Here is a 24,737-nt window from a genome sequence, read left to right on the forward strand (position 1 = left end):
GCCGAGGCGGGTGGATCACTAGGTCAAGAGATCAAGACCATCCTGGTCAACACGGTGAAACCCCGTCTCTACTAAAAATACAAAAATTAGCCGGGCATGGTGGCGCGTGCCTGTAATCCCAGCTACTCAGGAGGCTGAGGCAGGAGAATTGCCTGAACCCAGGAGGTGGAGGTTGTGGTGAGCCGAGATTGCGCCATTGCACTCCAGCCTGGGTAACAAGAGCGAAACTCCATCTCAAAAAAAAAAAAAAAAACAAAACAAAAAAGTTCAATGTATAACAACAATAGTTGGAAATTCCTGAAATTTCCAAACTGTATATTACTAAAATCAATAGCTACAAGGACCAAGTTCTGAATAAAGAAATATTATCCAAGTTCTAAAGAACTCTGCCTTTAACTTCTTTGACTCCTTTTTCTCATTTGGAAAATAGCTCTGCAGTATTTCTCTACAGGTACTGAATGAGCAAGAAATACTGCTTGTAAACCCCCTGATAAATGAAGACTTTATCTCATAGTCCTGGAAGCAATCCTGACGTCTTGAATTATGTAATCCTGGTATTACATTATATTAGTCTGGCTCATATAAAATGTAAGCTACAAAAATACCAAAGCTAAGAAAAAATATTTACTCATGCTTTTACTAAGATGCAGAAAGAGGATGCATGCATTGCCAAAATTCCATAGAACATGCTCAAACTAAAGCAACAATGCCTTAGTTATTAAAGAAGGCAATGGCCTGAAGCAGTACTTAGAAATAAAGATTACTTGGTCCACGCAAGAGTCAATATTTAAGAACACAATGACTAATTCCCACTTCAAGTTCATGAAAACATTTCTTTTTAAGAACTTCTTTTCAGTTAAAAACTTTATTTGTGGTTTTCTTACCTGTAATCTATGAACCTAGGAATGAACAAAAACTTGTAACATGAAACTCTCCAGTAGGCCAGTGTCGGTATAGACTTAATTCTGACTTTAAGAACATCTCAACCAGGATTACACAAAACTTGTACTTTACCTCACAGGCTCCATAAATACTCATTTATCTACTCTGCCTAAAGAACCAGAATGAATGTTCATTCTACAAACAACTCTGGAAAATGCACGAATGACACTCCAGACTATACCAAAACACTGGAGCTCCTAACTTACTTTCAAATAATTAATATTTACAATCCTTTGATAATTAAAGTGACTCTTTGAGAAAATAAGCTTCCTATTTTAAATCAGAATAATCTGAATCCAAACTAGTATTATTGTGGCTAACAGAAACTTCATATCTAAACAATGGACTGATTTTTTAAAATGTTCTAGTTGAGATTATTGTGAACTAAAAATAACCATTAAATTATATCACCAGCACTATCTCTGTGACCTTGCAAAAACTGCTTAACTTTTCTGCACCTCAATTTTAAGATCTCCAAAACAAGAATAAGACTGAATGACTTCCTAGGTCCTCTCAAAGATAAAAACAAATAATAATGGTTATTAGTATCAATTTAATTAAAGATATCAATGAAAGATATAAGCACAGACTCTAAAAAAGGTTAACTCTGCAGAAATCTTATCATAAGCAAGAACTGTCATAAGCCTCAAAATCCTCTATCAATAGCACCAAACTATTATCAAATATAAGAATTTTATAGGGATAAATGTTAAAAAAAAAAAAACAACTTCCTGCTAGCAACAGCGATATCCTTATTGGGGTAATTTAGTTCATTCTCTACTTTCTAACCAGAAAACTAAGATTTCTACTTTCTTGGTTTTACAACAGTCCTGGTTGACATTAGAAGCCTTGTGCCTTGCTATTCTCTCACTCTGTCTATATGAGAATATTGCAGGGCTCACTGAAGCAAATAACATTCACGGACCAAAAAGTATACAATCCTGTCTTTCACCATCCAGAGAAAGAATCTTAAAGTCAACTCAAACCAAATTATCCTCCAGTCTGCTCCTACTTTTCCTCCTAAAATCAACCTACCATGTGGGAGATGTCAGATTTTGGTCAACATTCAGACTCTAGGTGAAGTGGCTAATTTCCCACAGAGTCTGACAAAATAAAATCTAAAGCCAACTCCAAAAAGGTGACTCCCTGCTCTTAAGGGAATCCACGTTTGGTGTGTAACATCATGTGCTCTGCAGATGGAACTCTCTTTGTGTTCTAGTTCTGCCATTTTCTGGCTGTATGGCCACAGGCAGGTAGCTAAATCTCACCAGCCTTAGGTTCCTCTTCTGTGAAATGAGGATGACACTACCTACCAAGTAAAGCTGCGATCCTGGCTAAGTTAGACATGTATAAAGGATCTGACATGGCCCACGCACTAAAGAAATGTTACCTTCCTTCACGACTTCTCCTTTCCTTCTAGACAACTGAACAGGGACTCCAGCACCACAGATAATTACCATATTTTTCATCAGACCAGGAGTCCCCTTAGGGCAGTGAGTATTTCTGATTTATCATTGGATCCCAGTAACTAGCAGAGGGCCTGGCCCAGAGTAAAAATATAATAAATGCTTGTTTAGTGGAAGAATGAGAACTCTTTGGGTTTGAGGATGTTAATATTACCCTGGGTGCTCACGCCTGTAATCCCAGCACTTTGGGAGGCCGAGGCAGGCGGATCACAAGGTCAGGAGTTTGAGGCTAGTCTGGCCAATATAGTGAAACCCCATCTCTACTGAAAAAAAAATACAAAAAATTAGTCTGGTGTGGTAGTGTGCACCTGTAATCCCAGCTACTCGGGAGGCTGAGGCAGAAGAATCACATGAACCTGGGAGGCAGAGGTTGCAGTGAGCCAAGACTGCACCATTGCATTCCAGCCCGGGATAAATAACCCTGGCCACAGACAAAAGAAAATTCTGATTTTCAACTTGGCCAAATAGGGCTTACTACAAGCTACTATGTAGTTCAAAGCAAATAAGCTATTCTGAATTCTAATAATTACATTCTCCAAAATATGAAAACCCAATTGCCCTGCAGCTTTCAATTTTAGTTTTGAGAATTCAATTCTTTCTCCAACAATAGAGTGGGTAACCACAGAAACTTGTGGAATCTCTTTTCCTAGAAAACATGAAGAACAGGAGAGAAGCCAGTCTGTCTGGAAATTGCTTCAAAATCTCTCTATAAGCAGGATGCTGGTCTGGATTGGATGCCCCTTGAAGGATCCTTCCAGACCTACAGCACTAAAATGTTAAGAAAAATAACTAAAATAATTCTCTGTCACTTATACCATGGAAAATAAAATAAACACAATTTAACATCTCCCAACACAATCACTGGAAACAATTTTACTTGGATCTTGCCATGCATTTAGAAACCCATTTTCTTCTTAAATTGCACTAAACCATTATAAGCTATTAATTTGTCTATGAGCTCTCTTTAATAAGCTAGAATACAGACTGTACTTAACACAGTAAACAAGACTACTATTTTTTTATTACTCTTTCAATCTACCTGTTTCCATGTACCCCAAATCTATTCATTTTCCAAGGCTTTGTAAGAAATACTACTTTCCCTCAACAAATACTCCATTCAATTCTCCCATTAATAAACTTCTAATGTGTTCATTACTCACATCACATTGTACAGGTGATTCTTACATGGTGTCTCCTATTGGTATCTGACTCACGTAACAATTTTTTGTCTCCCTAACTGAACCGTAAACTCCTAGAGTAAGATCCAAGTTTTATATTCCTCATGTACTCCCCTATTATGTTAATACTAACTTCATGATAAGTGCTTTCAAGTTATCATTGGCTCACTGGTTGATTTAAAGTGGAGAGAGAGTGCAAAAGCTAGACGACACTGTACATTAAGCACCTGTATGAAGCTTTGGAAAAGGAGACACTCCAAGAAGTCAAAAATAAACCTTTTCTGATTGCTACATATTGACATGTGTCATTAGCTGGGACTCACAGCTGAAAGTTCATACACACAGGTGCTAAAGGGAAAGACCTAGAGCTAAACGCCATATTAGTTTGGCTCCCATCCTGCAAGGAATGAGGAGCTATGAAGGTGAGCCCACTCACAGGGAAAAGGAGAACATTTTAGAAAGCACAGCATACTCCACAGGTTGCAGAGCTCTGCTGGTTCTGATTTCACATAGAATCAGTTCTTCATTCTCTGACCAAGTCAGTCAGGCAGCAATAAACAGAAAAAAACATTTAAAAAATTAAAATGTATTAACGTTATTTTAAAAGCACAAGTAAAACTTGTGTTATTCTTTAAAACTTTAAAACTTGTTATTCTTTAAAATCAAAAAACCATATCTAAAATAAGACTAATGGGTATAAAAATTCAGTCATTACAGGTACACTCTACACATTTAACAGAGAGGCAGACTCTCTGCTCTTTTCTTTATATATGAAACAGGAACTTCTTGTCTCTACTATGTGGCAGGTACTGTTCTATGGCACTGGGAATACATCATTTTACCAAATTTACAATTCCAGTAACACTATGTAAAGCCTTACTTTAGTTTTGGTTTTTTTTTTTGAGACGGAGTTTCGCTCTTGTTACCCAGGCTGGAGTGCAATGGCGCGATCTCAGCTCACCGCAACCTCCGCCTCCTGGGTTCAGGCAATTCTCCAGCCTCAGCCTCCTGAGTAGCTGGGATTACAGGCACGCGCCACCATGCCCAGCTAATTTTTTGTATTTTTAATAGAGACGGGGTTTCGCCATGTTGACCAGGATAGTCTCGATCTCTTGACCTCGTGATCCACCCGCCTCGGCCTCCCAAAGTGCTGGGATTACAGGCTTGAGCCACCGCGCCCGGCCTACTTTAAAGAGGGAAATGACCTCAGGGATATTCCAAACCTCTTACTTTACAGAGAAGAAAACCAAAGCCCAGAGAGGCTGGCTATCTTGTCTCAGTTGGTTATAGTGGCTATATGGTAACATAGGCAGGAGTAGAAACCAGATTTCTTATTTCTCCTCTAGTAACAAAATTTCCTTATTCATTAAGCAATTATTCCTATATGCCTCCAGTATGCCAGAGACTATGCTAGGCACTAGGTACCAAAAATGGTTAAGATACTGACCTTGTCCTGAAAAAACACAGTCTTAAGAGCAAGACAATCACATGAGTATAATCACAGAAGTGGTAACAGAAAGAAAAACCAAACTGTATCTCTAGGACTTCCAACATTTTAAAGAAAATAAACTTCTAATAGTTTGCTTTATCCTCACAACAGCCCTAGGATTACACAGCACAGATCTTATTATTCCTGGTATATAGATGGAGAAACTGAAGTGCAAAGCGGATAAGGGAGCCTATTAAGGTAATCTCCAATGGCAGCAAAATGCCTACAAACCAGGTTTGTTTACTTCAAGTTAGACCTTTTTCCCCATTAGATGGAAAAAGCAGATGTTCTTTTCATGTCCAGTTCCCTCTAACCAAGAATACACATTTCCAAGATTATGAGCAGGACAATCTGTGGTTGTGAAAGGAAACAACTGACTTGTGAGGTGTGTCACCAGCTGAGGTTAGTTATCCAATGGGTAAGTAACCAATCAAGACATCACTATTACTAGCATTCTTCAGTGCCCATTACATACATAGAACAGATGAAAAAGGTCCTTCCCTCAGGAAGTTAATATTGTAAGGAACAGGCATATAAACATTTCAACAAAAAGTGACATAATTAAACAAACTACAACTAAAAGAACCATCACAAGCAACTGCAAATTTAAGACACTAAAAGTTTTGCAGAGCAAACCTAATGCGAGCTGCCAAGAAATATATCTTCATGGGTTAAACAGAGAACAGAAGCCTTGTATGCCTAATGGTCCATACCGAACTTCGGATTACTCAAATTAAAAGCTCTCACCAAAAATGTTCTTCACATTTAAAAACTTAAATGTCTCATTTCTATTTCCTTTTTTACAGGACCCTTTTATATTTTGTAACCTTTCCTAATCAAAGGTGATAAATTTATAATGGAAGTTTCTACCATTGTGACTTTGGCAGAAAATTAAAATTGTATGGTATCACTGCCATATTCTTCTACCCTCGGATATAAATTAAATGAAATAAAACTGATCATTTTTCTCCCACACGTTAAAATTTACATATATACACACACACACACACACTCACTCAAGAATCACTTCATAAAAACCAAAAACTAGGCTGGGCACGGTGGCTCACACCTATAATCCCAGCACTTTGGGAGGCTGAGGCGGGTGGATCACGAAGTCAAGAGGTCGAGACCATCCTGGTCAATATGGTGAAACCCCATCTCTACTAAAAATACAAAAATTAGCTGGGCATGGTGGTGCGCGCCTGTAGTCCCAGCTACTTGGGAGGCTGAAGCAGGAGAATTGCTTGAACCCAGGAGGCGGAGGTTGCAGTGAGCCGAGATCGCGCCATTGCACTCCAGCCTGGGTAACAAGAGCGAAACTCCATCTCAAAAAAAAAAAAAAAAAAAACCAAAAACTATTTTTCTTCAAGTTCAGTTTTAAACATTAATTTTACTTGTTTGATGACTTAACATCTTGTTTATACTAGTGTTTAACAAGGCCTTATAACATGACCCAACTGTTTTAAACTGTAGCACACTGGAGAATTATTAACAAAAACAGACAAAACTAAGGAAAAACAAGTATTAGTGACTTCCAGTTAGTGACAGGAAGAATTTCGTTAAGAATAGGCTAAAAAATAAGAATTATAATCATCCTTCCAAAAGAGTAATGTTTATTTATTTAAAAAATACTACTCAGTTAAAAAAAATAATAATTAAAAAGTTCTCAGGTATTGCCTGAACATACTCAAGGGATTTATACTTACAGCCAGTTACCTTCCTTTCAAATATCTGGCAAAGGTTATAGGGTGACAAGAAGCAATTTAAATGATAATTCAAAACTACCACAGTGGGCTTCATTGGAGTTACCACTAGCACATCACAAAATGATTTCATATTTTTTTAATTCCTAAGATTTAGTTCCATCACACAAACATACATTTTAATAAATAACAGCTTAAAACTTAAATTTTGAAGCATGATGACTTTTTAAGGTAGGAAGGAAATAGGGCTTTGAATATAACTAGATCCTCAAGAGAAAGACCACTGGGCCAAACCAGATCTTAAATAAAGTGAAGGAAGTAATTAAACATGCAGCAACAGTGACACCTAGTGTTAATAATTTCGAGCCAATTAGATGACCATTAAATCCTCTTACATGCTAAAGAATAACCATTCAAAGCTTCTCTTCTTCAAAAACAAACAATTCTTGTGCATTTTTATCTAAAAACTACCCAAAATCAAAATGGTTCCACAGGTTTCTTTCCAAGCATAACAAAAAAGTTGTTTTGTTAAGACAAAAACAAATTAGAGAGTAAACATAAAACTAAAGACCAAAAGTAAAAAGCACTGTTTATTTCTTGTGGTTAACATGTATAGGTACTCCTCTTAGTACCAGAGTTTAATGCAAAGGTAATCACAGACATGTTCTAATGAGAGGATCATAAACATTTAAACTTCCACTTATAAAACTAAAGATATTATGCAAGCTAGGATAACATCTACAAGTAAAGTTAGGACATTTCAGGAATACTTAAGATGCAAATTTTTTTAAAAAACTAGCTTTTGCAGGGAGAACCAAGCTGTACATTTCACCCCTTGTTACCCTGCTAAATTTGTGTTGCTTTGAAAGGTACACTTATTAAACAGTTGATATTTTTGCCCAAGAGTTTAGAACTTGGGAGCGTAGGTTAATTCATTATAGTATTTTTATAGTTTTATGCTCTAGATGAATCTATAACAGCAGGCACAATTTCAAAAGTTGTTTTTGGCCAGGACAACATTGTATTTTTTAAAAAAGTAAAGTTAGCCTTAGATGGAGCTTACCTATTTGTTTTGGAATGTTCATCCTTTCCCCTTTTAACTCCAAAAATTCTTGTGATCAAGGCACTAAAGAGAAGTGTGGATGAATTTCGCACCTAATGTACAAATGAAAATACAGTAAGAGTTAAATATTCATGGCATGAAACCGACATTTACAATGCTCAAACTAGATGATTCAAAATCATTATCTAACTGGCTACTAAAAAAAATAGGTTTGAGTTCAAAAAATAATTTTAAAAAATACTTTAATCAATTCAATGACTTAAATTGAGCTCTACAACCAAATCACATCCACACAGCACGTCCTTTTCCTATATTTCTAACATTACCATCAATGGTTTTCATTATATCTCTGCACTTAAAGCACCAAATAACACTTCTTTTTAAAAATTCATTTTTCCATATTCTTCCTAACAATGAATATCTCAGTAAAATCTCAGCTCTTTCCACTTATTTTCTGAAATCATTTACCTATGAGAAAATACTTATAAAACCTAACTTCAAAGAACCAGGTACAGTGGCGGACACCTATAATCCCAGCTACTTGGGAGGCTAAAGTCAAAGGATTGCTTGAGCAAGAAGTTTGAGACCAGCCTGGACAATATAGCGAGACCCCTCCATCAGTTTAAAAAAAAAAAAATTAAATAAATTAGCCAGGTGCCATGGCACATTCCTGTAATCCCAGGTAGTCAAGAGGCTGAGGCTGGAGGATTGCTTAAGCCCAGGAGTTTGAGCCTGCAGTAAGCTATGATTCTGCCACTGTGCCCAAGCCTGGGCAACAGAGTGAGAACGTGTCTCTAAAAACATAAAAACAAAACCCAAAAATCCTAGCTTCAAAGAATCCAGGTAATTAATATGGCCAAGAAAATAGTTAACATCCAAAACGTTGCTTATCAGCTTCACAATGCAAGTAACTTATCAAGTAATTTCAACATTGAAATTATCTGATAACTTATTAGTAAAGATAAGAGGTAGGAATTATCGTGAATAAACATAAATTATTTCTCCAAGATGATAATAATCTTTTCCATATTTTTTCCAAACCAATGTGTCCAGATTCTTTGAAAGATCCTAAAAGGGTCTTGACTGTTTTGGCCTTGCAGGGTTCCTCAATTACTCTGTCAAATCAGTGTAGAGAAGTCTATGTGCTCACTTTGCTACAGTGTGGAAGGCCCTATACCAGCATCATGGATAAGATCCAGAAACAGAAAACACATACTTACTGGTATTACAGACCTTATGCTCTAATTCAGTACGTGCCATAACCATATGGTGTGTTAAACAGCAATATAAGTAGAAATATCACTAAAAGCAACAACATAAGGTTTAGAAAACAGCTTCCTGAAAGCGCTGCCCTTAGAGCCACAAGCTCAAATGCCCACGGGAACAATGAGGACAGAGGCAGCAGAGGATTTGTCTACTGTGGTCAGTGTCAGCTGAGTTGCTGCCATGAGAAAATATAAGCCCAGTTTTGCCAGATCTTCTGCTTTTTCAAGAGAAGTCAGAAACCCTGGTTTTTATGTGAAATCTATTTTGAAATGCTGGCAGGAAATTAAAGGAAAAAAAAAAAAAAAACACCGTGAAAGCCAAATAAAACAGTGACGGGCTAATTTGTCCTACTGGCCACCAGTTTGTAACCTGTCTTCTAGAAGCCCAGAAGTGACTCAAGTCATGCATGGTAACCCTAGAAGTGAACTCTACAGATAGACTAGCGTAATCCATATCAAAACCGCAATAAAACCCCAAAACTGGACAGATCACTTATGTTCATTCAATAGCCAACAAACAGTCATGGAGGTCCCACTACGTGCCCTAATTTAATCCCCAAACAACAAATCAATCCATGATGTTACTTCATCAATATAATCTCTGCCCTCATTTAGGTCTGAATTATCTCTTACCTCATCTAGTGAAGTAGTTTCCAAAGGCTTTAGGTCTAAGATGACTTGGTAAAGACATCTGAAACCTTCACTCCTCTCAAAAATCAACACAAAAACACAAAAAGAAAAGGAAAACAGAAACACAGACTCCATCTTGCCCCAAGACATTACTTTCTGGCAAAGGCTGCCAGATGCAATAAAATTAAACCAGGAGTGCCTAGAGATGTTGAGAAATGCACACCTTAAACAACACTGTAGAGGACTATTTTACAATGTGAATGGGTATCCTCAGAAACAAAACTCCTTTGACTCAATAGGCTGCCCGCAGGAGGCACATAATGTCTTTTTTAGTAATATTAAGATGGACCAGAGGGTTCCAAAACTATCTGCCTGATCCACCCTGATACGGTCTCAATATTTGTGTTCCCCAAAATTCATCTGTTGAAATTCTAACCTCCAAAGCATTAGGTGGTGGAGGCCCTTGGGAAATGATTAAGTCAGGGGGTAGAGCTCTCACGAATGGGATTAGTGCCCTTATAAAAATGGCCCTAGTGAGTTGCCTCACCTCTTCCACCATGTGAGGACACAGCAAAAAGGTGCCATCTATGAACCAGAAAGTAGGCCTTCATCAGACACTACATGTGCCAGCATCCCGATCTTGGACTTCCTAGCCTCTAAATTGTGAGAAATAAATTTGTGGCATTTTGTTATAGCAGCCCAAAGGAACAAAGACATCTCTTATAAAGTGCCCTCATTAGGAATCAATGATGATCATTATGTTTTTCATTAGGTGTAGCAAAATCACGATATTCTATAGGCCTCCTGCATTAATCATTTACATCCTCAGAAAAAAAAAAAAAAAAAAAAAAAAAAGCTTTTCCTCCATCTGCTATTTGGTTTCCCTGTTCATCAGTTAGTAAAGAATTATTTCCACATATTCACCATTTTCAGAATAATGAGTTCATGCCATACCAACCTCTAAAAGGAGTTGAATGTTTTTTTGGTTTTAAAAATAATTTTTAAATTATTTTTTAATTGAGGTATAACTCACATATCATAAAATTTCCTATTTAAAAGGATGCCATTCATTTAAAAGGTTTTTACTATATTCACAAAATGTGAAGCTATCGCCACTAACTAGATTTCACGATATTTCCACTATCTCAAAATGAAACTCTGGATCCGCTGGTCCTCACTCCCTATTCTCCTGTGGTAGGAAAGCAGAATCTACTTTCTGTCTCTATAAACTTGCCTTTTCTGGGTACTTCATATTCATGGGGTCATGCAATATGTGGCCTTTTATGTTTTGCTTCTTTCACTTAGCATAATGTTCTCAAGGTTCCCCCATGTTGTAGCATATATGTTACTCCTTTTTTATGGCTGAATAATATCACATTGTGTATATATACCGTATTTTAAAAATCTGTTCTTCATTTGATGAATAGTTGGGCTATTTCCAATTTGGAATATTATGAATAATTTTGCTAAGAATATTCATGTACAAGTTTTTGTGTGAACATATTTTCATTTCTCATGGCTATATACCTAGAAGTGGTATTGCTTGGTCATACAGTGACTCTATGTTTAACCTTTAAAAGAACCACCAAAGTGGTAACACCATGTCATAGTCTCACTAGCAATGTATAAGGGTTCTAATTTCACCAGTTCTCCAATTTCTCCACATTTTCCCCAATACTAGTTATTGTCTGTACATTTTATTTTAGTGGGCATGGAATGGTATCTCACTGTAGCATTTCCCTAATGACTAACGATGTTAAGCATGTTTTTCTGTGCTTATTGGCCATCTGCCTATCTTTATTTGGAGAGATATATATATTCTTTGTTTTAAAATTGGGTTGTCTTTTATTATTGAGTTCTAAGAGTTCTTTATATATTCTGGGCACTCCACTCATCAGATATATAATTTGCAAATATTTTCTCCCATTCTGTGGGCTGTCTATACTTTCTTGATGGTGTCCTTTGAAAAACATTTTTTTCCTTGATGCTGGTTAATTTTTATTTAAAAAAAAAAATATATATATATATATATATAAACTTTTTTAGAGAAAGCCTCTTGTACTGTAACCCAAGATGGAGTATAGCAGTGTGATCACAGCTCACTGCAGCCTTGAACTCCTGGGCTCAAGCAATCCTCCAGCCTCAGCCTTCTGAGTAGCTGGGACTACAGGTGCACACCACTATGCCCAGCTAGATCAAAATTTTTAATTTTGATCAAGTCTATTAATTGTTTTCACTCGTTGCTTGTACTTTAAGTGTCATATCTAACTAAATGTTATCTAATCCAAGGTACAAAATTTTACCTATGTCCTCTTCTAGAAGTTTTATAGTTTTAGCTTTTACATTTAGGTTTTTAATACATTGAGTTATCTGAATATGGTATGAGATGGGGATCAAATTCATTCTTTTGCATGTGGATATACAGTTGTCCCCGTACCATTTGTTGAAGGCTACTCTTTTCGCATTGAATTGTCTTGGCAACTTTGATTATCAAATGTGGGGATTTATTTCCGTACAATCAATCCTAATTTGCTGATTTATGTGCCTATCCTTATGTCAATGCCACAATATCTTATTTACTGTTTCTTTGCAGTAAGTTTTGAAACTGGGACCTGTGGGGCGTCCAACTTTGTTCTTTTTCAAGATTGTTTTGGCTATTAAGAGTCTCTTGCATTTCCATATGTATTTTGAGATCTGAAAAAGGAAAAGCCAGAAAGGATTTAACAGAGGTTGGGCGAATCTATAGATTAATTTGGGGAATATGTCAACTTAATAACATTAAGTCTGCCAGTGATGAACACAGGCCATCTTTCCATTTATTTAGGTCTATAATTTCTTCAGAAAATGTTTTATAATTTTCAGTGAACTCTTGTACTTCCTTTGCTAAATTTATTCCTCTGTATTTTATTGTTTTTGATGCTATTACAAATTGAACTGTTTTCTTAATTTCATTTTTAGATTTTTCATTGCTAGTGTACAATTAATTTTTGTATGATGACCTTGTGCCCTGAAACCTTGCTGAACTTGTCTATTAGCTTTAATTTCATTTGTGTGGACTCCCTAGGATTTTCTATATTTAAATCACATTACCAAAAAAGAGAGATAGTTTTGCATCTTCTTTTACAAACTGGGTAACTTTTATTTTTTATTCTTTTCTAGTTAGCCTAGCTAGAACCTCCAATACAATGCTGAATAGGAGTGGCAAGTATGGATTTCCTTGTCTTGTTCCTGATTTTAGAGGGAAAGCTTTCAGCCTTTAATCATCAAGTATATTGTTAGCTATGGATTTTCTATTGATACCCTTCATCAGGTTGAGAAATTTCCCTTCAATTCTTAATTTTGCTTTTACATGAAATAGCACTAGATTTTGTCAAATGCCTCTTCTGTATCTGCATAAACAATCACATGGTTTTTGTTCTTTAGTCTAATCGCATGGCATATTACATTACAATGGTCCTCCCTCATCTGCAGTTTTGCTTTCTGTGGTTTCAGTTACCTGTGTTATGGTACGATAAGGTATTTTGAGAGAGATCATATTCACTTAAATTTTATTATGGTCTATTGTTATAATTGTTATCTCTTATAATATCTAATTTATAAATTAAACTTTATCACAAGTATGTATGTATAGGAAAAAACATAAGCTATAGGGTTTAGTACTAACGATGGTTTCAGGCATCCCCTGGGGGTCTTGGAATGGATCCTCCTCAAACTTGAGGAGGGGACTACTGTAATAGACTTTTGTATGTTGAAAAATATATACTCTGTTGTATAACTGTATAAGTTATACAGAAGAACATTTAAAATAGTTATTGAAAATGTAGAGCAAAATAACTAGCATGAAAGCCTACTTCCTACGTAAGACAGGAGAGTGCCTCCTAGGTTTCTATGTGTGGTATAAATGGCTCAAGGATATCTTTTTCAGATGTTGCTTTTTATGTTTCAGTATTTCATCCATATTTTCTGTTGCCATCCATTATAAATAAAGCTAACAAGGAAGAAGCTAAAGTAGACAAAGAACTGAGAAAGAGGTTGTGACTAACAAACTGCATCATCGACTCCTAATTCACTGAACAATAAATTCAAGTATGAATCACTGCTAGCAATCTTAATGTGAGTAATACAAAAGGTCATTAGCAGGGCTAATGTATTTTGAAAAATTCATAGTAGTAATGGCAATAAAAACATGTCCCTTTTTGGAAGGATGGATGGAAAACAGTAGGTTGGTGCAAAAGTAACTGCAGCTATTGCCATTGACAAGAAAAAAGGAGAGCGAAGACAGGAAAGAGTGAGTAGTAGTAAAGTTAAAAATGGAGAAATAATAGCTGTAATGAGTCACAAAATGATGCTGTGGTCAACAATGGACCACATACTTAATGATAGTCCCATACGATTATACCATCGTATTTTTACTGTACTTTTTCTATGTTTAGATACACAAAAATTATCACTGTGTTACAACTGCCTACATACTCAGCATGGCAGCATACTCTGTATGGTAGCATGCTGTACAGGTTTGCAGCCTAGAAATAATAGGCTGTATCATACAGCCTAGGTGTGGATACACATCTAGGTTTGTGCAAGTATACGCTATGATGTTCACCCAACAATAAAACCCCCTAGCGACAGATTTCTCAGAATGAATTCCTGTCATTAAGTAATGTGTGACTGTAATTCCAGGTAAAATCTATCCTTCTCACAAATGAAACATTTCCTGCTCCTGACCTCCTTCTCCATCAAGCGCTAAAAAATACGGTTGATAAGAACTTGGAATTCGACTGCAAACTGGCAACTGTTACCAAAGTTTTTCTCATCTATTCACTGAGTGTATAACTTTTTCTTTCTATTCTTGCATGAAAAGTTTTCATGTAGACTTGTTTAAGATACAGAAGAGGCTGGACACAGTGGCTCACACCTGTAATCCCAGCACTTTGGGAGGCGAAGGCAGATGGATCACTTGAGGTCAGGAGTTAAAGACCAGCCTGGCCAACATGGTGAAACCCTGTCTCTACTAAAAATACAAAAATTAGCCGGATGTGGTTGCGGGCACCTGTAATCCCAGCTGCTTGGGAGGCTGAGGCAGAAGTATCACTTGAACCTTGGAGAAAGATGTTGCAGTGAGCTGAGATTGCACCACTGCACTCCAGCCTGGACAACAGAGTGAGACTCTGTCACAAAAACAAAACAAAACAAAAAACCAGAATAGTTAGGTAATCAAAACTGGTTTACACAAAGTTTTCTGTCTGTGTGTACATGTATATATGTGTACATTTTTTTAATCTATGTTTAGCTTTTCTTATATAATAGAAACACTCCCTTGAAAGATATTCAAAAAGTATTAATGAACAGCCTATAATGTGCAATCACTATGTGATATGGTCATTTACACACTATACACCTTACTTTTATTAGGCAGTCAATTGCTTAGAGGCAGTCAATTTCTTAAGGATGGGATCCACATATGACACTTACTATTTTGTCCAGTGTATATGATATGAATTCATAGCAGAAAAAAATATTTTCAGAAAAACTAAATGAGATTTGGTTTCTAACTCGCCATCACTTCTTAGCCATGTGACCTTGAAAAGACAGTTAAAACTTTGGGTCACAAGCCTATCATCTGTAACCCAGGAAAACTGTGCTGGGATTTCAGGGCCTACGATTAAAGGAAGGGCCAGCCAGGTTCTAGAGTTCCTGGTGACCCTCTTCCAAAGTAGCACCACACTTCACTTATGAGCAGACAAAAGAAGAGACAGGGTTTCCACTACCCCATATAGTGCATATGAGTGAATTAGAAAACAGGTACCTCCTCTTCTAGGTCAATGAAGCCCCATGCCAAGGCATGTAGCGCAATGAATAGAGCACAGCTAGGTTTCAGCAGTACACAGCTTTTAGCCTGGTATCCTTGTGGCAACCTCATAACTATCAGACAGCCTGGAGATACTGCTGCCAACAGAGGCACAGAGTAGTCATGGCAGCACTACTTGGTCGCCCTGAGAGGATCTTTTTCCCACTCCTCTGAAACCCACTGCATGTTGTGAACCAGAGTAGCCCGGGGGAAGCAAGCTAAATATACACCAGATAAAAACATAAATCTAGCCAGGTGTGGTGGCTTATGCCTGTAATCCCAGCACTTTGGGAGGCCAAGGCAGGTGGATCACCTGAGGTCAGGAGTTTGAGACTAGGCTGGCCAACATGGTGAAACCCCGTCTCTACCAAAAATACAAAATTTAGCCAGGTGTGGTGGCAGGAGTATGCAATCCCAGCTACTTGGGAGGCTGAGGCAGGAGAATAGCTTGAGCTGGGAGGCGGAGGTTGTTGTGAGCCAAGATTGCACCATTGTGCTCCAGCCTGGACAACAAGAGTGAAACTTCATCTCAAAAAAATTAATTAATTAATAAATCTAGTACGGGTCTTAGAAAGACTCTAAGTGGCATACTCGGTGGAGTTTTCGGCAGGCTCCACTGGGAAAGCTGAGAATTGCCTGTCTTACAATGAGGATGCAGGGAAAGAAGATCAGGCCTCCCCTAGTCACTGAACATAATTAAAAGAGATGAGTGATATTTTTAAACAAAAATTGCCCAATAAATTCTCAGGTTCCACAAATTATTTTCTGTTATTTAAAGTTTTAACTAAACTGGTTGGTTTCAGCTCTGAAATATTAAATAAATATATTAAATACGATCATTTCTCACCATCTTTACTGAGCCACCACCATCTTTTGGCAGAACTATTACAATAGCTTCCTGATTGGTCTTCCTCCTTCCCTCTTGCCACCTTACAATCAAGTCTCCATGTTTATCTACATTAATCATATCCCATGACTCCCTGCTATAAATTTCTTTTATGCAGGGTTTTTCAGTAACATTGGAAGTCATTATTTCAAACCTCAGGTCTGTCCCAACTATATCCACAGAGGTTCTGGTTCATCCAGCCATTTTCAGACTCAAATGAGATGCTACATCACAGGACATGGGCTCTGGCTTCCCTAGCAGCTGCGCAAGGGTTGTGCCAACACCAGCCCAAGTTGTGGTAATGCCCCAAGAGATGAACTTTGACCAGTAAGAGACAAACATATTGGACTGTTCCAAAAGGCTGTAGTTTCACACGGTCTGGATAGAAGATGTACCATGTACAAGACAACCAGCTCAGATTTTCTGCAAGATTAAGGTAAACTTGGTAATACTGTTCATCCTTCCTTGCCTTACTTCCCTTTCTCCTTCATTCCTGCTGGTCTTGGTTAGTACCATTCAATAAAATGTTAGGACCCAGGCTTTACTTCCAGCTCTGTTTCCTAAGAAAACAGGGTCAAAACCCTAGAAGGTAGGTAAAATATACTTTCTTTGTATTCCTAAAACACTCAAACCTCTCCTCTACAATAGCACAGATTGTGGAGTCAGGCAGATAATAGTTCTGTGTCCTTAGGCAAAGTTATTTCATCTCTCTGAGCCTTGTTTTCTTCATCTGTAAAATGAGGATTATATCAGAACCTACCAAGTTAATAGAACCTACTAAGACAATCAATCAATAAAGTATGCCAAGTACATGAGAAATACTCAATAAGACAGACATTATTATGATTATGTGTTATCTATCCTTATATTTCTAGTGCTTAATATAACAACTACAATATAGTAAGTAGGTATATCTAATGCCTAAAATATTTACATATTTTCTCTGTATTTTAAAAACGTTTACTAGGTAGAAAAGTTTGAGAGAGCTGCGTGGTTTCAATACAAAAGACTGAGGAATCTGTAAAAACGAAATAAATATACACATGAATGCTTTCTGAAGCATGTTTCTTTACCACAAATTAAAATTAAGTTCATTTTACATGTATGTTTTTCCTAATTATCAGGAAAAACATGTCAAAAGGTACAGCTGCAGCCAGAGTTAGGCACAGATATATTCCTGAGACGACATGTACAAATCAAACTTTTGCAAAGCAAACCGTATTTCACAGGCACTAAGGAAAAAATCACTTAAAATCACTTCAACAGAGAATGCTTTTGTAAACTGTCTTTATAAGTGAATACTTCTTCACGCCCATTAAGTAGGTTCACTTATAATTTTTATCTTAGTTTAGACTTTTATACGGAAGAGAACCCTTAATAATATTATCAGTATTGATCATTATAGCTATGATATTTATGTCCTCTAGTAAAGCAAACAAACTGAATAGAAATGATTCCTTCATAAACATTGTTAAAAACAAAGATCCCAAGAAATAAAATTATTAGAATTATGAAATTAGAAAGAAAATAAAAGCACTTTATATATATTTATTCAGCCCTTTGTGGGGATGTGTGCGTACATGTACTATGCACATGTAAAGTCCACACATAAAAAAGAGAAAGAAAATGAATCAGAATGCTCAAATCTGTATGGTAATTTAACAGGTGACTTTTACTGTTCCTATTATGCTTTTCCTTGTTTTCAAAATTGCTGCAGTGCACATGTATTACTGTTTAGGGTCGCAAAAAATAATCTTTTCAAAAAAAATGAATCAATGATTTCTGATAGTTTCAATTATACTAAAAAGTTGGATAAATCAACAGGCTTCACTCTCTGAAAGTTCTTTAACTGAAAATGTTTCTTGGTTCATTTGGAACTGATAGCTTGAAGAAAGCAATATTGATATTTCTGGCAATCACTTTAATGATTTCCAGTATTCTTGAGGGTCAAGCCACATTCCTACCTCTCTGACTCTGCTGACAGTATAAAGGCATTGCTCCACTTCTTGTAAGTGCAAAAGGTAAACTCTGTTTCCTCAAGAGTAGTTATGCAATGCTCTTAGACAGAATTCCATAAGTGTGTATCTCTTACAGGAAGACGCACACTTTTCTAGGCAAGAGTTGGCAACCTCAAAGAATTCCTCTTCACAATGGGAGTCTGTGCCTTTGGCTTCCACTGCAAAATACTTACTTTCAATTAGAGGCTTATCATACAGGTAAGAAATGGTTTGTGTTGCTTACTAACTGGAAAGCCTGACTTTCTAGTAAATACTCCACTCTGCAGGTTATGTATTAAGATCTAGCTTCTTCTCTCCTCTCCTTTGTCAGACTTTGTACTTTAAGCCACATTTTCAAGCATCTATAAAACAAAGGTTATTCTCCTTACTCCAAAAGACACAATGATATAGGAAAACAAACTATACTGTTTCTCCAAGAAATCTAAGAAAACACATGAAAAATTACTTTCTTAAATCCAACAATTGTACTGGGTATTGCCTACTATCTTTAAAGTTTTGAATCAAAGCACTTCTGGACAGTGACTGTATTACAAAAGAAAATGTGACTCAGTATTTAACCCCTTCCATTTCAATGCTGTGCATCTGTTTTTTCAACTTTTGATAGAGTTTATTTGCAGCACTAACTCAAAACACTAATACCAGAGTCCATACATTCCAAAATATACATTTAGATACTCAGAGTTGTTTTGTTTCCAGATCAACATCATTAATCATTAGGGAAATGCAAATCAAAATCGGAATGAGATACCACTTCACACCCATTAAGATGGCTACTATAAAAAAAATAAATAACAAGTTTTGGTAAAGATGTAAAGATATTGGAATTTGTGCGTGGCTGATAGGAGTATAAAATGGTGCTGCTGCTGGGGAAGAAGTTTATTCATTCCTCAAAAAGTTAAACATGGAATTACCATGATATACCCAAAAGAACTAAAATGACCCAGATAATTTATACATCAATATTCACTGCAACATTATTCATAATAGCCAAAAAGTGAAAAAAAAAAAAACCTGAAATGTCAATGAATGAATTTGGATAAAGAAAATGTGGTAGCTCAACATTACCAATCATTAGAGAAATGCAACCAAAACCACAATGAGATACCATCACCTGCCAGTCAGAATGATGATTATTAAAAAGTCAAGAAACAACATATGCTGGTAAGGCTGTGGAGAAATAAGAATGCTTTTACACTGTTTGTGAGAATGTAAATTAGTTCAACCATTGTGGAAGATGGTGTGGTGATTCCTCAAGGACCTAGAACCAGAAATACCATTTGTCCCAACAATGCCATTACTGGATATATATCCAAAGGAATATAAATCATTCGACTGTAAAGATACATGCAATGTATATGTATTGCAGCACTATTTACAGTAGCAAACACATGGAACCAAGCCAAATGCCCATTAATGATGGACTGGATAAAGAAAATGTGGTAAGTATACATCATGGAATACTATGTAACCATAAAAAGGAATGAGATCATGTCCTTTGCAGGGACATGGTTGAGGCTGGAAGCCATCATCCTCAGCAAACTAATACAGGAACAGAAAATCAAACACCACATGTTCTCACTCATAAGTAGGAGTTGAACAGTGAAAACACACAGACACAGGGAGGGGAACAACACACACTAGGGCCTGCTAGAGGTGGGAAGGGAGGGAGAACATCAGGACAAATAGCTAATGCATGCGGGACTTAAAACCTTGATGACAGGTTGGGCGCGATGTCTCACACCTGTAATCCCAAAACTCTGGGAGGCCAAGGCAGGCGGATCACAAGGTCAGGAGTTCGAGACCAGCCTGGCTAACATAGCGAAACCCCATCTCTACTAAACATACAAAAATTAGCTGGGCATGGTGGCATGGACCTGTAGTCTCAGCTACTCAGGAGGCTGAGGCATGAGAATCACTTGAACCTGGGAGGCGGAGGTTGCAGTGAGCTGTGATCACATCACTGCACTCCAGCCTGGGTGACAGAGCAAGACTCTGTTTCAATTAAAAAAAAAAAAAAAAAAAAAAAAAGCCTAGATGACAGGTTGATGGGTGCAGTAAACCACCATGGCATGCGTTTATCTATGTAACAAACCTGCACATTCTGCACATGTATTCCAGAACTTAAAGTAAAATAAAAATTAAAAAAAGAAAATGTAGGGTGTGTGTCTGTGTGAGTGTGGTGTGTGTGCGTGCGTAGATAAACCAATACATACATACAACCACAATATGAATGAACCTTTCATATACTACATAAAAGAAGCCAATAACAAAAGGACAAATACTGTACGATTCCATTTATATGAGGTACTAGACCAGGCAAATCCACAGAGACAGAAAGTAGAATAGAGGTTACTGGGGACGAGGGAGATGAGAGATGGGAATCAGTGTTTAATGAGTACACAGCCACTGCTCCAGATGATGAAAATGTTCCAGAAATGCACAGCGTGGATAAACATCGTTGTGAATGCACATAATGCCACTACACTATGTATACTTAAAAATGGCTAAAGTGGTAAATTAAAAAGAAAGATAACTGGCTGTTTAAAGAAAAATAATAACAATGTAGTGTGGGTTTACAACACACATAAAAGTAAAATGTGTGACAATAACAGTACATAGAACGGGAGGAGAGAAACACAAGTGCACTATTATTAAGTTCTTATACTTTAAGTGACATGGTGTAATATCACTTGAGGGGAGACTGTGATAAGTTAAAAGATGCCTACTGTAAACCCTAAAGCAATCACTAAAATAAGAAAACAAAGAATGATGGCTAATAAGCCAACAAATGAGTGAAAATGGAGCCATGAAATATCAAGAATCAAAAATGTAGCTTGATCCAAAGATTTCTCCCTTACAGAAACTTCATAGTAAAGTGCAGGAAATATTTTTTATCATCCAGTGAAAGATTAGGTTACTAAAACCTACTCAGACACATAATTAAATCAATGAAAATAAATAACAACAGCACTTACTGCCCAGACCGGTGATGTAAAACCCAGAATTGCAGCCTTAGCTCCATGAGCTACATAAGGAATAATATTTTCTCCCAGGCGTGTATCTCTGAACAACGCTCTAAGGATATTTAAAGCATGAACCTAAAACAAGAAGTTCGAAATTAATTGTGGGTTGAAAACTGTGGCAAATCTAAATCTAAACATATCCAATAGCACAGCCTCAAAACAAAATATTTACAGCTAAGTGCAAAACAAACCCAAAAGCTGATTCTCTGAAACAGAAATAAAACTCTGACAAGACTAACCAAGAAGAGAGGAGAGAAAAGGCACAAATACATAATAATATGAATGCTGAAGCGGACAGGACTACAAATAAATCAAATAATACATTTAAAATAATATTAAAGCAAATAAAAAATAATAGATAATCCTAATCTTAAGCTGTAAAGAGAAGACTCTCAAATTTCTAAGTCTAGTATAGCCTATCAAAACAAGATGAGGGAAAATGACAGCATCCACTGAAGTTAACATATATACACACATTAACTGCTCCTAAGCATATACTAAATGGAAATGTACGTGTTCATCATTCAGTATGTACAAGAATGTTCTTAAAAATGCTATTTTTAATACCTCAAATTAAAAACTATCCAAATGTTCATGAACAGTGGAAACTAAGAATCAATAGATTACATACAACATGGATGAAGATCAGAAACATAATGTTGACCAAAAAAACACATCGTGTCAAAAGTATGGTTTATAACGTTTTTAAACCATTGTTTCACCAGTCTGGGCAACAAAGCAAGACCCCTATCTCTACAAAAAATAAAAATAAAAAGACTGGCTGGGCACAGTGGCACACACCTGTAGTCCCAATCACGCGGGAAGCTGAAGCAATACCATTACTTGCACCCAGGAGTTTGAAGCTACAGTGAGCCATGATTGCACTACTCCACTCCAGCCTGAGTGACAAAACAAGATCCTGTATCTAAAATAAATGTAATAATAATAATGTATGATCTCATTTAGGTAAAACTCAAAAAGCAGATAAAACTAAAACTAGAGTGTTGGAAGTTAGGCTAGTGGCTACTCTTGGAGAGAACAGTATGGACTGGAAGAGAATAAGAGGGGGCTTGCAGGTGCTACAAATGTTCTATTTCTTGATGGCTGCAAAAGTGTGTTCACTTTGTGAAACTGTACTGAGGTACACATGATTTGTACACTTGTCTGTATGTGTACTATAATTCCATCAAAAGATGCACATTTAAAAAAACAGGACAGGGACAGCATGAAAAAGAAAAACCTACAGATGGAAAAAATAATATTAAATTGAAATATCAATACAATTCATGACATTTGCAAATTCTAGAAGAAAAGATATTTATCCCAAAGGATGAAAAAATATTCAATAAAATTCAATTTCCTTAATAAGATAATGGGTAGATTAAAAATTGCAGCAAATATCAGAAACAATATAAGGATGCCTGCTATCTCTCTTTCTATACCAAACTGCACTATAGGTTCCAGGAGCAAAGTACAATAATAAAAGACTAAAAATTAGAAAGTTAAAACAAATTTAGCATTGTTTGTCAAAGATATGATTATCCCTTTAAAAAAATCCAAAAGAATTTATAGATAAGTCATTTGCTATATTACAGCAAAATTCTGGTAGGTTGATGAATATAGGCACAATAATAACCAAAAAATTAACTGCATTCTTCTGCAACAGCAACAGATAACATAATTTTTAAAAAATACCATTCATAATTGCAAAACACTAAGATATTAGAAATAAATCTCAAAAATAGTCTATAAGACTTTTACGGGCAGAGCACGGTGGCTCACACCTGTAATCCCGGCACTTTGGGAATCTGAGGCAGGCAGACCACCTGAGGTCAGGAGTTCAAAACCAGCCTGGCCAACATGGTAAAACCCCATTTTTATTAAAAACAAAAACTTAGCCGGGTATGGTAGTGCATGCCTGTAATCTCAGCTACTCAGGAGGCTGAGGCAGAAGGACTGCTTGAACCCAGGAGGCAGAGGTTGCAGTGAGCCAAGATCATGCCATTGCACTCCAGCCTGGACAATGAGAGTGAAACTAGCTCAAAAAAAAAAAAAAAAAATGACTGTGGGAATTATTTTAAAAAATAATAAATGACATTAAATGATCTGAATAAATGGTGAAATGAGCCATGCTCATTAAAGATTCAATGTTTAAAAAGATACTTTTTCCAAAATAAATCAATACATTTAAATTCCAAACAAAAATCCAGAGGGCTTTTTATTGAGTTTAACAAACTAATTCTAATCTTTTTATGGAAGAGCAATGGGACAAACACAGCCAAGGTCATTCTGAAGGGAAATCAAAAAAAGAGATTCACCTTGCCAGATATTATAACTTTTTATAAAGACACAATAATTAAAATAGTGATTTTAGGACAGGTGTGGTGGCTCACACCTGTAATCCCAGCACTTTGGGAGGCTGAGGCAGACAGATCACTTGAGGTCAGGAGTTCAAGACCAGCCTGGCCAACATGGTGAAACCCAGCCTCTACTAAAAATACAAAAATTAGCCAGATATAGTGGCACATGCCTGTAATCCCTGCTACTCTGGAGGATGAAGTGGGAGAATAGCTTGAACCCAGGAGGTGGAGGTTGCAGTGAACCGAGATCATGCCACTGCACTCCAGCCTGGGCAACAGAGCAAGGCTCCGTCTCAAAAAAATAAAAACAAAAATAAAATAGTGGTTTTGCTCCAGGCACAGATTAATAGACCAATGGAAGACAGCACAGAAACAGAACCACCTATCTATGAAAATACACAATACAGGCAGTATAAATCAAGAAGAAAAGGATGTACTATATCAGAAATGTTTCTGTATTCATTATCCAAATGGCAAACATTAAATTATTTTATTTTATACATAAACAAAGACAAATTACAGGTAATATAAAGACTTGTATATACTCCAGCCTGGGTAACAGAGCAAGATCCAGCTGTAAAAAGAAAAACAATAATAAAAATAATATGGTTTCACTTACATAAAATTAGACAAAAAACACTTTAAAACTTTTAAAAGAAAATATAAAATATCTTTCTTGGTTGAGCACAGACGCTCACGCCTGTAATCCCAGCACTTTAGGAGGTCGAGGCCAGTGGATCACCTGAGGTCAGGAGTTTGAGACTAGCCTGGCAAACATGGCGAAACCCAATCTCTACTAAAAACACAAAAATTAGCAAGTATGATGATGGAAGTCTGTAATCCCAGCTACTCAGGAGGCTGAGGCA

General features: G+C 36.6%; 1 protein-coding gene and 1 long non-coding RNA gene across 7 annotated transcripts in view; both read right to left on the reverse strand.

Moving 5' to 3' along the window:
- Positions 1 to 24,737, reverse strand: part of THADA (THADA armadillo repeat containing) — a 362,400-nt gene that overhangs the window by 256,040 nt on the left and 81,623 nt on the right. For all 6 annotated transcript variants that reach the window (XM_032239429.1, XM_032239424.1, XM_032239426.1 and 3 more), the window contains 2 exons: positions 21,464 to 21,586; positions 7,842 to 7,933 (listed from right to left, as the gene is read on the reverse strand). In XM_032239429.1, the coding sequence (XP_032095320.1) occupies positions 7,842 to 7,933; positions 21,464 to 21,586 (215 nt within the window). The remainder of the gene's footprint in view (positions 1 to 7,841; positions 7,934 to 21,463; positions 21,587 to 24,737) is intronic.
- LOC116524241 lies at positions 11,781 to 14,715 on the reverse strand. The gene is made up of 2 exons (XR_004257234.1): positions 13,233 to 14,715; positions 11,781 to 13,201 (listed from the first exon to the last, which is right to left on the reverse strand). It is a non-coding gene; the product is annotated as an uncharacterized LOC116524241 (long non-coding RNA).

The sequence above is a fragment of the Sapajus apella genome, unplaced genomic scaffold, assembly GCF_009761245.1.
Source record: "Sapajus apella isolate SASKATOON/1434 unplaced genomic scaffold, GSC_monkey_1.0 scaffold44, whole genome shotgun sequence".
NCBI classification, from domain to species: Eukaryota; Metazoa; Chordata; class Mammalia; order Primates; family Cebidae; genus Sapajus; species Sapajus apella.